The sequence below is a fragment of the Ambystoma mexicanum genome, chromosome 4q (assembly GCF_040938575.1).
Source record: "Ambystoma mexicanum isolate Mex_15411 chromosome 4q, UKY_AmexF1_1, whole genome shotgun sequence".
In the NCBI taxonomy this organism is placed as follows: Eukaryota; Metazoa; Chordata; class Amphibia; order Caudata; family Ambystomatidae; genus Ambystoma; species Ambystoma mexicanum.
The window spans coordinates 1,273,013,823-1,273,029,244 of record NC_090928.1 but is presented as its reverse complement, the minus strand read 5'-3'; the positions used below and the strand labels follow the sequence as shown (position 1 = coordinate 1,273,029,244).

The 15,422-nt window shown below is 49.5% G+C and overlaps 1 protein-coding gene across 2 annotated transcripts in view; it reads left to right on the top strand.

Moving 5' to 3' along the window:
• Positions 1-15,422, top strand: part of LOC138468364 (phosphofurin acidic cluster sorting protein 2-like) — a 1,643,699-nt gene that overhangs the window by 1,286,561 nt on the left and 341,716 nt on the right. For both annotated transcript variants that reach the window (XM_069608896.1, XM_069608897.1), the window contains exon 17: positions 6,983-7,093. In XM_069608896.1, the coding sequence (XP_069464997.1) occupies positions 6,983-7,093 (111 nt within the window). The remainder of the gene's footprint in view (positions 1-6,982; positions 7,094-15,422) is intronic.

Sequence of the window (15,422 nt, the reverse complement as noted above, 5' to 3'; positions counted from 1 at the left end):
TTGGCCTCCCCTTCAGAGGAGAGGACCAAGACCATCCTGGGCAAGGTGCGGCGCCTGTTAGCCACGGGCGTGGCCAGGGTGAGGTCTATCAAGTCCCTTCTCGGGATGATGTCCTCATGCATCTACCTTGTGCCCCTGTGCAGACTTCGAAAGCGTCCGCTACAGGAGTTCCTTGACGCCCGCTGGTTTCAGGCGAGGGGTTGCTTCGAGGACAGGATCCCCCTCGACGAGGAGTTCCGTCGGGCGAACCTATGGTGGGGCACCCGGGCTCACCTCACGACGGGCACGGACTTTCAAACCCCGGCGTTTCAAGAGACGGTGACTACGGATGCCTCTCTGGAGGTTTGGGGGGCCCACACCGGAGATCTCCACGCAAGAGGCCTTTGGCTCCCGGAGGAGAGGTCTCTTCACATCAACATCTTGGAGCTCCGAGCAGTGTTCTGGGCGCTCAAGTCGTTCCTCCCGTCCCTCAAGGACAAAGTGGTGAGGATCTTCACAGACAACACCACCACGTTGTTCCACATACGGAAGCAGGGGGCCACCAGATCCCCAGCCCTATCCAAGGAGGCCCAGGATCTGTGGCACTGGGCCGTCGCCCAGGGGATGTTTCTGGTTCCCTTCCACCTGGCAGGAATAAAAAACACCATCGCCGACTCACTCAGCAGGATCAAGTGGATCGACTCTTCCAACGAAGGGGGCAAACCCCAGATCGACCTGTTCGCGACGGCGATGAACTCCAAGTGCCAGAGGTTCGCCAGCAGGTTCCCACAGACGAGGAGCATAGGCGATGCATTCTCGTTACCTTGGGACGGCCTGTTTCTGTATGCGTTCCCTCCGTTGCAGTTGCTGCTCCACCTCATCAACCAGCTCAAGAAGTCCAGGTGCAGGATGATCCTCATCGCACCGGCGTGGCCGAGGCAGATCTGGTTCCCGGACCTTCTGGACTTGTCAACGTCCCCGCCAGTCAGGCTGCCGGCGGACGCGGATCTCCTCTCCAGAGAAGGAGGCGCCATTCTCCATCACGACCCACAGTCGCTGAACTTGCAGGCCTGGCTCCTGCACCACTAGAGTTTGGAAGTTACGATATCCCAGCTGATTGCAGAGAAGTTCTTGCAAGGGCCAGGGCGTCCTCAACTCTCAAGTGTTGCGGTCATAAATGGAAGAGGTTCTCTGTCTGGTGCCGTGCACAGAAGATTAACCCTCTGCGGATTACGGCCCCTCAAGTGCTGCCGTACCTACTGTCGCTGGCCAAAGCTGGTCTGGCTCACGCCTCCATAAAAATACATCTGGCTGCCATCTCCCGATATATCAGGACTACGGGACGGGCGTCCTTGTGGTCTCATCGCCTGGTGAAGGAATTTATGAAGGGACTATTCCGATCATTCCTGCAGGTGAAGGCTCCTGCCCTGGCGTGGGAGCTTAATGTGGTGCTGACCAGGCTCATGGGACCCCCATTCGAGCCTATGCATTCGGCACCTTTGAAGTTCCTGTCATGGAAGACAGCGTTCCTCGTGGCCATCACCTCTGCAGGACGAGTGGGAGAGATTCAGGCCCTATCTTGCAAGCCTCCATACTTGACTTTTCATGACATGAGGGTGGTGCTAAGGACGCACCCCTCCTTCATGCCCAAGGTGCCGTCGGACTTCCACCTCAACGAGCCCTTGGTGTTACCAGTTTTCTTCCAGTCGCCTTCGACGCCGGCCGAGAGGACGTTGCACTCGCTGGATGTAGCTAGAGCGCTGAAGTTCTACGTGGACCGCACAAAGAGTTTTCGGAAGATGTCACAACTGTTTGTGAACTTTGGGTCTGTGAATCAAGGGAAGGCTCTATCGAAGACTTCCATTTCCAGATGGCTCTCCGGCTGCATCATGCATTGTCACCGGTTGGCAAACCGACCGCTGCCCGAGAGCCCATTCGACCAGAGCGATCGCTGCTACCACGGCGTTCCTGTCTGGTGTGCCCCTGCTGGACATCTGCAGGGCTGCTACGTGGAGGTCGACGCACACCTTCACAAGATTCTACTGCGTCGATCGGGACTCCAGGGAGGAGTCCAGAGTCAGCCAAGCAGTGCTGCGCAACCTGTTCACTTAAGGTGAGCCTGGTGAGGAGGTAAGAGATGATTACTGTTGAGTTGTTGTATTGCTTAATGTTGAGCCTGTTGGCACCTCCCGTGGTTGTGCTATGTATTCTTTTATTCATGAGCATGTGAATCCATGCCAGACCCCATGCTGGAGAAGGAACAAGTTACTTACCTGTAACTGTTGTTCTCCAGCATGGGTCTGGCATGGATTCACATGCGAACCCTCCCGCCTACCCCTCTGCGGCTCTTCACTTGGTCATACTGCCACTTGGCGTGCTACCAAATCTGAGGATGGCTGCCGGAGGCGGGGCTTAGGGAGAGAGCAGTCATTGGCTGGGGGTAGTATGACCCAGAGATCAGTGATTGGTTACTACTAAGAAAGACCGATCAGAAACGAAACTGATACTGATTTTTTCTTTACCGAGGATTCCCAGCCTGACGACTGGGAATATTCATGAGCATGTGAATCCATGAGCATGTGAATCCATACCAGACCCATGCTGGAGAACAACAGTTACAGGTAAGTAACTTGTTCCTTTTCAGTTTTCTTCTAAAAATGGACAAGGTGTCGATACTGCGCAGGTCAGGTGGAGTGAATTCCAGGCCCGGGGGCCGAAGTTGGAGAAACGTCTGTCGCCTCAGGTAGCTGACCTGGATAAAGAGACCACCAACAGACATTTCCCAGAGGATGGAAGGGACAGATTAGGGCAAATAGGTCACAATTTGTGAGGATAGGTAGGGTGGCGCCAGGCCGCGGATACACTTAAATACCATGCAACGGGTTTTAAATACGATCTTCTGCTGCACTGAAAGCCAGTGAAGATCCTTACGAAACTGCAAGACAGATGATTTCCTGAGAAGCCCTGAGGAACCCCACAGGTAACTGATGATGGACCAGACATATGTGAACCCAGCTTAACCTGCTCAAGGCGGTCAATTAGAAAAGAAAGAAACCATTCCAGAGCTTTGTCAGACACATGGGCCACTGAAGACGGTCTTGAGATGAGGATGTCGTAGTCGACAGTGTCGAAGGCTGCCGGCAGATCCAGCATGACAAGCATGCTGACATCTCCTTTGTCGGCAGCGCCCAGCAGGTCATCCCAAACAGCCACAAGTGCCGTCTCAGTACCGTGGCCCGGTCCGAGACCCAAATGAAATGTGTCAGAATATGGTGTTCTTCCAAATAACTCTGGAGCTGCACAGTCACAACCTTCTCCAAGATTTTTCAGGCCATAGTAGGCCAGCTATTGAGCGATAGTCTGACAACAATGTATAGTCCAATGTGGATTTTTTTTTTTGGAGTGAGATAAGAGTTTTAGATCTGGTGGAACACAGCCTTGAGGTTAGTGAGGCGTCTACAAAAGGTTGAATGATCTCTTTAAAGGCTGATGCATGCTGTTTAGCCAAGTATGCTGGAGTGGGGTCATAGGCAAAGTTATTGGGCATACGTTTACTGTTAAGATCCGCACAGTATCTGAATCCACCATAGTAAATGTGCAACTAGGTAAGGTTGGCTCTAACACAAGGATTTTGTCCGCATTAGCATCAGGAGCCTGTTGAGAAATGGGCTGCAGGTCAATATTGGTCCTGATCGTAATTGTTTTTTCCAAAAAGTAGATATCATTCGCCAGTGTAGGTGACATGGGTAATCTAGGAATGGTGCATGCCGGGCAAGTGAAATTTCGAATGAGTCCACTGAGCCACATCCAAGCAAGTGGGCAGCAGTTAGGAGCCTCTAGTCAACCCTCCCTCTGTTCTTGAATAAGACTGTGTGGGGGCAGCATTCTGACCCTGACCCTGCCCCAGCCCAGGATAGGCAGGGCGATGGAGGGATGAAATGACTTTCATGCTCTGGGTTTTCCAGCACCCCTGAAGGAGACCAAAGACTGTGACATCATAGATGTTCTTCCTAATGCTTTCACAGAGCTGAGCATGAGTGAAGACATTGGTGTATTATTTGCCTGCCCTTACTCATGTACAGCTCATGGCATTAGGGACACCACCAATCTTTGAATTTGCAAAAATGTTTTTACATTTTTGCAAATGCAAACACTTCATTTGCATTATGGAGCCAGTTAAAGGTGCAATCTCCATACAAAAAGATGTATTTTTTGTTTAGCTGGGTTTGTTTCGAGCCTGAAGCATTCTGAGAATTATGGGGGGACCCTAATGATCCCATGGGCAAGCCCACCCTGCTCTCCACCCACCACCTTCTCTTTACGTTCACACTTATCTCCTACCTGCCTTGCTGAGCATACACTCATCTTCTTTTGTCAGAGCTTGTATGAGTTATCTACCCTCACTTATCCTCCATGTTCAAGCTATCGCTTTCTACTGGCATCTTCCCAGCCTGCTATAAGGTGATCACGGTCATACCCAGCTTGAAATAATCTTCAGCTGACCCCAAATATCCCTCATTCTGCCAACTCATTGCCCTTCTGTCTCACCACTCAAACATCTTTGAGCATGTCGTCTACAAGTGTGCTGTCAACTCCCCAGAGACTAATGATCTGTACTATACTCCCACCCCCCACAAATCTGTATTCAGCAGTGAACACTTAACTGAACCAGCTCTCACTCATGGCTCAATCATTTTCCACAACTGATCACCACTCTCAACTCTTCACCCGCCTCTTTCTACTCAATCTCCCTGCTGCTTTCGACATAGTGGATCATCCCTCCCATCTCCAAAATGTTTTTCCTGCCTTTTTTTGAAGGATACTGTACTCAAATGAGTGGCCTCAGGTTCAATGTCCCTTTGCCAACATGATTTCTTTAGAAATCATTTTTACCAACATAATTACTACGAAAAAAACAAATTGAATCTTTTTTTAATTTTGTGGGGGCCCCGCCCAAGCTCCCCCTTTACCCATGCTATTACCCTACCCCTCCCTACCTCTTTTAACCCCTTACCTCCCCCCATATATATTCATCAGTTTTTCCGTAGTAATTTTGTTGTCATAAATTACTGTGCAAAAAATCATGTAAAACAAACGCGATACCATGGCCTCATAGCTCTCCAGAATGTTTGTGCTCCATCTCCCGGACTGCTTACACCTCCTCTTCAACCCATTGGTCATTGCAAAAGGTTCACAGTTCTGGGCTCTCTCCTTTTCACACCCTAGTCCAGCTCCATAGGTAAACGAGGGGTTAAAATTTCAAATGGTAGGCTTCTAGCTGGGCATAACAAAGTCACTCGCCGTTTCAATTCTTTACATGCACACAAACTCCATTCTGTGCTTGCCAAGAATCACCCTATTGGTTAGTGGTGAGTTCTAATTCTGAGCCAGCCTTGGCAAGCTCATCACATTCTTCAGCTTCTAGGCCACCTGTTTGCTGATGGTAACCCTGATCTCTTCTCCTTTTCTTCCTTCAGCCCAACATCTCGGAGCACCACACTATCTGTTTCCCCACCTTCAGACATCGAATAGCACTGCATTTTCAGATGCTAATCTCAGCAAACACTGAAGTCCTTTTTCTCCAGCCTCCAATGCGAACCCCACTCTACTAATCCATATCTCCTTTTTTTCCGACCTCCTCGTGCCATCACCAAGGCTCACAACCTTGGTTTCCTCTTTGACAACAAAGCCAAACCACATTAATTCAACACTGCCACTTTCTAAATATCAGCTCATATCACCATTCTGGTTCCCAGGAGACTGTACTAATGCTCTAGCCTGCTCATGGGTCTTCCTCTTTAACGCCTCTAAATAAATTATTCTGCTTGGCCACATGCACCATCTACAGCCTACCTCAACCTTCACTCACCTCTGTGTACCTCTGGGTACTGTCACCACACCAGATGGGGCTCTATGCAGATCCTCACTAAAAGGTTGCTTTAGAAAGACCGCTCTGTGACCGAACGGAGCAGTCTTTATATAGCGAACTGTCACGCCCCTGCCGCACACAAATGTGCGCAGGGGCTGACAGACAGCCAGGACCCGGAAGCTGCCGCCACAGAGAACGGGTAAGTGTATGTGTTGCGTGTGTGTTCTGTGTGTGTGTTTGTATGTGTGTTGCATGTTTTTGTGAGTGTTCATTGATTTCATGGGAGCCGGAGGGTGCTGATGGACAGGGTTTGGGGGAAATTCCTGATTTTGAACAAATCCTTTCAGTGGAGGGTGGGTGCGGAAGGGGGTGGGTGGGGTTGTTCGAGTCAATGTGGTTTTCACTTTTTGTAGGCCGCCCAAAATCGGCTGAAAAGAAAATCTGTATTTTTGGTAGGCGATCTACAAAAAGCAAAATGTTCACATGGAACCATGCAGATCACGAACTGTTCAGGTTTCTGCTTCTTGTCTTCAAATCTGTCCATGGTCTAGCCCCCGCCATTCCACTAACTAGCTGAATACATGTATACCTTAGTCTCCTGATCATGCTCGCCTCAGCATCCTTTCTATCCCATGTTCCCCCTTTACCATATTGCTTCTTTTACTTTATTTTACTGTCCCACATACCCCATACTGTAAAGCTCTTTCGTCCACCCTCAAGGCAGTTCAAGTGAGGAGATAGTTAAGACCAATCTGAAGTTTCACCTCCTGGCGAGAGGAGGTGTGTCCTGTCTGCCCTTATCCAAGATTGCTGATGTAATGGCTACATTTTATGATATATGCCTGTTTTTGTTATAGTTTGTCTCCTTTTCATGTACACACACCCACCCCGCAACCACCCAGCCTTTCACTACTCGCATGTTTACTTTTGCTCTGTTCAGTCACCCAGAAATGGTCCAGCATCCACTGCCTTTCTGTAATTTTCTTTGCAGCTGCATCTGGTTGAAGCGCCAACTTTAAAACTAAAATCTATAGAAATAACCAAGTACAAATGTTCACTTTCTTCCGTTTGTGAGTGCGGACTGTAGTAGAAATATGTTGGAGAAATCATCTCTTTGTCTTTCTCTTTCTGTAGGTTCCCATCCGATTGCCAAATACCTTGCATCTGTGGACAACCGGTTCAGCTCTCTGTTTATGGACACGGCCTGGAGGGACCTGTTCAGTCGGACAGAACCTCCCACATCAGGTAAGGCGGCAAAGGGAAGACATCACAGCACCTATTCTTATCTCACTGGTATGGCCAGTGCATGTTCCTCCAGACTCAAAGGAGTGCCTGGCTGCAGGTCACGGTCCTGGAATATTTCTTTTAAATGAACAGACTCATGGGAGGCCATAACTCCTAGTTGGCAACCAGGCTTTGCTCCCACAGCTTCCTTACTTGTCTTTCAATGAATTGCATTCTGCCGCACATTCCTCAACTGATAGATATCCCTTCCAGCGTCTGCTGCACGGAAGGTTTTCAGACAGGGGGCGTAGTCGGTCTTCACTCGACCGCACCACTCCGGACATGACGTCTTTTTTCAGCACACTTAGCATGCTGTTTTTTTAACTATTCTCTTCAGAGAAGTTTTTATTTTCATCTGATGCCAATATGTCGGACCCTAAAGCCTCAGGTTTGAAGTGCTGTCAGGACTGCGACTCGCAGATGTCCATGAAGGACCTACATGGCATCTGCGCGTGGTAGCTCGCGAACGAACACAATAGCGAGCTGTCCGGTTCCTGTCAGCCAATACATCCAAAGGCCATCCAGGAACAGTTGGTGAAATTGGCATCTTGTTGACCTCTGTTGAAGTCACTGCCACAATCGACTGTACGGTTGATCAGGCCCCGACACTGAAGACACCACGCTCGAGAAAGAAAGACACCGGAAAAAGGTGAAAAAGGGCTCCCATTATCAAAATGGGCTGCACCATTAGTCATTGTCCTCCCACAAGAAAAAGACAACGCTGGCACAGACATGGCTCTGGTTCTTAGGATGAAAAGGGTGAGTCTATTACCCCTGTGGGTGCCCCGAGAGAAGAGTGGGAGGCATTTAAAGGACAATTGCTGAGGCGTCTGAGCATATCCTGGCAGGGGAGATGAAGGATGGTTTTTTGGGTATGGAGAACAATGGGAAGGAGTTGGGCTGACAGCTCTACAGGAGGGTCTTGACACGGCAGACTGCATAGGTCAGGCTTTGGGAACGTCCATAGTGTTTAGGAGGGCAGTGTACCTCCACGGTACAGGTTTTTCACCCAATGTGCAAGCCAAACTCTTACATCTGGCTTTTGACAACGAGCATCTGTTTGGGCCAAATGTAGATGAATCACTGGAGAAGTTTAAAGAATCAAAACTGGGTGCTAAGTCCATGTGTCTGATGGTGAAGTTGCCCACCAAACAGTCCTTCAATTATACCTCTAGAGGCAGGAGCTACAGGCAGTACATTCCCTTTGGAAGGTAAACTCAGCTGCATCAGGCCAAGCAGGTCCAAAGATGTTTTTCGCTCCCCGGAAATGGGCAGCAGGGCTTAGCAGCGGGAGACCCATCAAGCTGCTTTGAGTTCTTCTCACACGTTTCACCGGTTGGAGGGAGGATCTTCGAGGACAGATGGAAGTCAATAACATTAGATGCCTGGGCTTTGTAGCTCCTCAGATGGGGTTACTATATGCCTTTCTTAAAACGGCCGCCAGACAGACTCCCCCCTCCTCCCCAGCAACCAGAGCAGGAGTGCTAGGATGAACTGAGAGCCCTGCTCTTAAAGGGTGCGTGGAAGAGGTACCACCTGAGTAGAGAGGATTGGGCTGGTATTCTTGTTACTTTCTAGTACTCGTGAAAAGGAGAAGAACTCACTCTCATCCTGGACCTCAGGGCCTTGAACAGGTTCCTGAGGAAGGACAAGTTCAGGATGGTGACGTTGAAAGAAATTCTCCAGGATGTACAACTCCAGGACCGAATTATGTTGCTGGATCTTCAGGACACTTACTTCCATGTGCTGATCCATCGAAAGCACAGGCTTTTCCTGAGATTCATCACGAGGGGCACTCGCTATCGGTTCAAGGTTCTCCCCTTTGGTTTACCCTCTGCACCCAGGATAGTCACCAGGCTGATGGCAGTGGTGGCAGTGCACCTCAGGAGAACCAGTGTCCACGTATTCCTGTACATAAATGACTAGATGATACAATGAAGGTCTCTGGAGCAGCCCGAGGAAACCTGCTTCACAGTTTGGGCTACTCCCTGAACTTCCAAAAGTCCCATGTGACACCAACACAGAGGCTCCATTTCATCAGGGCCGTCCTGGACACCTGGGTGGTGAAGGCTTTCCCGCCTGAGAAAAGAGTCTCTGAGACTCTGAGAAAAGTGTCAGGCAGATGGTCGAGATTTTCCAGAACCACAATAGTCTGCCAGCGGTTTCATTCATACTCCTTGTAGGCCTCATGGCTTCCTGCATTTTGCCTGGTATCACACATCAAACTACGGATGTGATCCCTTCAGTGACTTTTGAGGGATCGATTGTCCTAGTACTTGATCACCATGAAAGACATTATCAGGGTGTCAAAGTCAGTGACCAGCGATCTCTCAGGGTGGGCCATCAGGAAGAGCATAATGGTGGGGCAGCCCTTTTGGCCACTGTGACCCCAGGCCCAAGTGGTCACGGATGCGTCCCTGAAAGGATGGGGCGCTCACTGCAGGGATCTGCAAGTGAATGGGTTTTAGTCCCCAGTGGAACACTGGTTGTACATCAACAGGCTGGAGTTGCGATCAAGCTTTTGCACCTTCCCTCAATGGGAAACATGCCCTCATTCTGAGGGACAACGCAATGGCCATGCATTATCTTAACAAGCAAAGGGGGTGCGCAGTCCCTGCCATTTTGCAGGGAGGCATTGCCACTGTGGTTCTGGTTACTGGAGAACAAGATCACTGCTCTTGTCAGATGATATGCAGAAGCCGTGAACGTGCTGCCGGACGCTCTGAGAAGGCAGAGCACGGTCTCACATGAGTGGGAAGTATGTCCGGAAGTTTCTGGAAGAGATCTTCGCTCTGTGGGGTACCCCAGCAGTGGATCGGTTTCCCACATGAGCCAACGCAAAGTGCTAGCAATTCTGCTCGATGGAATTCCCAGCAAGGGTTGAACTAGGCAAGTGTTTCTGGTGGTGTGGGTCATGACCTCCACAATGCGTTTCTACTGATAGCCGCCATCCTGTGGGTTCTCAGGTGGTTGAGGAGGGTCAAAGCCACCATGACCCTGATCGCCCTGGACTGGGCGAGGAGAACATAGTATTCGGAGCTAGTGGAAATGGCAATCTTCCCGCCTCATCCGGGTCCTCGGAGGCTGGACATCCTATCCCAGTCAGAAGGTGGGGTACTCCACCTAAACCCAGAGTCCCTCAGCCTATATGGTTGATGTGTGGCCCTTGAGAGGATGAGGTATGATGACTGGGACCTCTCGGAGGAGTTACTGAGGTGTTACTGGCTGCACGCAGACGTTTTACTAGATCATTGTACGCATGCAGGTGGAGAAAGTTTGAGGGGTGGTGTAAGGAGCGCAGGATAGATCCTACCTCATGCCCCTCCACTACAGTGATGGAATTCCTTCTATCCCTGGCGTCATCAGTCCTTCAGATAGTCATGGTCAAGGGTTACTTGGTGGCTTTGTCGGTGTTCAAGAGGTCTCTGGATCAAGGATCACTTCTCTTAAGGTCCAACCTAAATTCCTTCCAAAGGTGGTATCAGAGTTTCACGTCTCTCAAGGCATCAACCTGCTGGTGTTCTATCCTGCACCTAACCACTTCAGGGATGATGAAAAGCTGCACAGGCTGGACCTTAATAAGCTGCTCAGCTTCTACGTGGCCAGGATGGCAGATTTTAGACGTGATGACCAACGCGTGGCCACCTTGCTATCTAGGAAGGTTCTGGCAGTGTCAAAGCAAACGATTTCCTGCTGGATAATTCTCTGTATTGCAGAATGCTACCAAAAAGCGGGAAAATAGGTGCTGTCACGCATCAGAGCGCATTTCACTAGGAGCGTGGCAACATCCTCTGCTTTACAAGGGGGTGTGCCAGAGAGAGAGATCGGTCGAGCAGCAGCCTGGTAGTCACCCCACAGGTTCAATAAAAACTATTGATCTGGATGTGATGCTGATGCTTGATTTGGCAAAGCGGTGTTGCAGAGTTTTCTTGTCTGACAATTTCATTCCGCCTCCCCACGCTGTACTGATTTGGTAGTCTTTCAGATGAATCTGCGTGAGAATGTAATCCATTGAAGGGGAAATTACTTACCAGTAATGGATTCTTCTCCCGTATATTCCTCATCGCCCTCCCATGCTGCCTCGCTATGAAAGTGGTCTGTTGTCTTGTCTAGCGTCTTTTCACTGGTGGGACAACATGTTCACGCTTTGGTGCTTTACCGATTGTGTACTGTCAATCTGTTGTTCACAGTACAGCGACTGTTCATAGATAAAAAGGGTTTTGGGCTCTTTAGAAGCAGAATCCATTGGATTCCTCATCTACGGCTGGGGAGCTCAGGGTGGGGGGGGTGAGGAAGTGAGCAATGTGGGCATAGTAATTCAATATATAAACCGGGGGAGTCGACGTTATGATATGATGGGATATTTATAACACGCTTAATACCCAGAGGTTTCTAAGCACAGACCCGGGGATCGAACCTGTAGTGCTCTGTGTTGTCTTGCTTCGAAAGGAGAGCACGTTGCCCCTGAGCTATCCCCCTGAGACGTTGAGCCGCACTGCACCCCCTATTCAGAGGTTTCCGAGCAGCTGACGCTTGAAGGGTTATATATATCAATGAGGAATCTGCAGGAGAAGAATCCATAGAAAGAACATTACTAGTAAGTAATTTTTCCTTTTCTTTGCCTTTCTTGGGTTATGGTATGTTTGCATGCTCTTTTTATTTATCACACAATGTTTTAAAATGTCCATTCTTTTTGCACTGAACACTTCCACACATAATTCCTCTGTTCCCTCTGATGCAAATCCCATTTAAGCAATACCACGCATGCCACTCTCAGTTTTCAGTGCCTGCGCATGCCTGGTTTAAATGCCTGTCTGTCACTAACTTTCTTTTTAGTACATTATTTATTTTTATTTTTTGGATTTGTAATGTGCCAACATGCGTGACAAGTCTCTTCCCAGCACATGGGAAGGGCGCTAGGGAAGACCATGAAACAAGGTACAGCACATGGTACATATATGATTTCCCAGTGCTAGATAACCAGTTCCTGCACACTACGGACATGTGACAAATTCCAGGTACATGCAAGAATATCCAACTTAAGGATTTCAGGAGGTTGGGTGAGGCCAGACCTCTGCATTGCAGTAGTTGAATTAGGTTTTAAGAATTTTAGCTTTTGCTGCCTTTTTAACCTTGACAAAGGTCCTGCAGCAAATTTTTCCAAAACATGGGGCCTTGGTTGGTTAATAGTTTCCTTCAAGTTCTTTGGCAGGAGTATTTCGGAGTCTCTGGGGATAACGTTGTTCCTAGTGGCCTCCAGGCTCATAGTGGAGGAGACAGTTCGATGGGTACTTTAGGCCCAAATTCCAGTACCATGTGCTGCTGATGTAAAGGTGGAATGTGATTGTGAGCATTTATTGATGCTTGCGCTCCTACTCGGGAAGTTTGGCATTATTTCATCATGTTTTTAGGTATTCCCACACAAAGAGCATTGCTATAGTCCAGCCGGCTAGGCATCATTACTCTGGTTGTGGTAGCTATTGGTTGCAAGGAGCAAGCCTCAATGTATGTATTGTGACGGCACCTCATAGGTAGCCCTGGAAAAAGCCTGAATGTTAGATTGAAAATTAGCAACCAGCTCCTCACTGGCTTTCCATTTTTGATTTGCGACCCTTTGGAAGTTTTCGGCAACGCATCACCTAGAAGCCGGATACAATAAGAGGCTCACGTAAGTCCTCCTTTGCTTAGCTCAGGATACCTAACTAGGTAGTATACATGCCTGGATATTTCTTATTCACATACAGGGACGGTCTCCTTGAGCTGCAGACCCATTGGAAGAGTTCCTCTTCTTCAATCAGTGGAAATCCAGAGGTACATTTATCAGCAAACATTCAAGTTTATTCTGAGTAACCTCAATTTCCCCATTTTTACAGGGTGAGCCTTGAGATGCTGTCTATAGTTATAGGGCCTCATTACGCCCCCAGCGCTAAACCATGGTGCTATTAGCACCATGGTCCGCCATGGTGAATGGCGGAATTACCGCCCCATTCCAAGGTTGGCGGGGCGGTAATTCCCCATTCACCATGGGCCCTTCCCCATTCCCATTTTTGCCCCATAGGGCTCAATAGGAATGGGGAAGGCGCTAAGTACGGTGCCACAAATTGCGGCACCGTACTTAGCACCAAGGTCCCTTTGCGGCACCCTACTTAAGGTCGGGTCCCGCAAAGGGACCTCGTAATTAGGCGCTAATAGATTAACGGCGCCGCAGCCTTTTGCGGCGCCGTTAACCCATTAGCGCCCGAGTCGTAATGAGGCCCATAGTGTTGAAGTCTGCTCCGGGATAGCGACATGGCCTTCTACTACAATGATAGCATACCTCAAGGCACGGTCAAAGTCTAATCACTACCACTTGATTGCGTGCTGAGGGGTCTGAAATAGTATAACACTAGGGTGCAACACTGGGTAGTCCAGGGCATAGTAAGTCTCAGAAAGCACATGAAGGTTCAGAGGACCGATGCACCACACTCTTTGCACCATCGGTCTGACAAACAGCATGAGGCAGCAGTTGAGCCATCCCATTGCCCTATGTTACAAAAACATGCCAGAGGAAGAGGCACTGGCCATAACGTGTGTCTAGTAGTCCTAGTCAGTCCCAAAGTTACTGATGGAACACATAGCTCTTTCATCAAGGAATACGTGGAGGAGAGAGTAGATTGGTCTGTGCCAACCTCCTTGAATGTGTCCTGGCACGTGGACAAGTCTTGCTCGCACCAAGGAAGCAGGTTGATAATTTTGCGACTCTGTACCGAAGCCCTCTGAGGTGAAGCCCGCACAGGCAAAGGGCGCAGTGTTGTGTGACGCAGGTGTGCAAGACGCTAGCCAACTGTCCGTCAGACCTCCCTTAAAATCTGCTATGTAACTCTTGCAAATTTTGTTTAAAGGACTCAACATCAAAGCCCTCTGCAGCGAAGCCCACGCAGGCAAAGGGCGAGGTGTTGTGCACCCCAGGTGTGCAAGACGATGGCTGACCATTGTTCAGACCTCCCCTAACATCTGCTGCACCAGCTACGTGCTACGCAAAGCTCACAGGTTTTACTTAGACTACATCAACGCCTGCTGCTGCGAAGCACGCTCAGGCAAATGGCACAGTGTTGTGCGCTGCAGGTGTTAGGTGCTTTAGTGTGGCACCTCCAAGAACATACTGACCCATAAGACCCCTCACCACCCTGCACCCCTGACTAGCACCTCCCACAAGCTACTCATTGCTTTAGGTAAGCGCGTTGGCGCCACAGCTGGATGCACCAACAACTTTGCTTGCACCTCCTGGAACCATGTTGTTTTATCCCCCCCACCCCACCTTGTTTTGACCCCCCCTACCATTCCACTACGAGTTACAACAACCACCTCAGCAAAACTCAGCAACCACCTGCAGTACTCCCCTGCCCAAGCGCTATCCTCACTACACCTTCATTCCCCCTACTAGCTTCCTACCAGCGCTCAACCCACAGCGTACACCATGCACAGCTAACCAAGCTAAGAAATCCCCTTCAACATCAACCAAGCAGGCTAACAGCGCCAAGGCTAACTGACAATCAAGCCAACCCTCCTCTCACCCACTCTACACCACTGCTTCCCCCACTCCCCATCAGAGTCAAGTCAGTCCGTCATCGTCACCATGATCTCTTCCACACCACCAACAGTACTGTCTCCTCCACCCTCCATTAAAAACAAATTCCTCCAGGATCAGACCATGACCTCTACCATCTCCCTTGCCTCCCCCAAAACCCAATCCCACAACAGACCAACCAATACCACCACCAACCCTCCCCTCAAATGCACTCTAATGAACGCCAGATCAGTCCTAGCCCTTGCCTCGGAAATCTTCGACCTCTTGACCACCACCCACCTTGAGCTGCTGGCTATTTCAGAAACCTGGCTTCATCCAGCAGCCGGTCCCTCCCTATCAATCGCCATTACCCCCGGATATGCCATCCTTCGGCATGACAGAAACAATAGAGGCAGCGGCATTGCCCTTATTTACAAAAACACCATCACCATCAGATCCATCAACATGAGCCCTCTGCCCAACTGCAAAATGATATCCACCAAACTATCGCTATCGTCAAACAATACCATCAATCTCCACCTAATTTACTACCCACCGGCCCCATTAATTCCTTCGAAGAAGACCTCCTGCAGATCATCAATGCCAACATTAAACCCAGCTCCAAAATCTTAATTCTAGGAGACCTCAACCTAAGTCTAAATGACCCCGCTGACATGCACGCCACAGCCCTAAACCATTTAGGCTTCTCACAACAGACATCCGATCCTACCTATATTCAGGCAC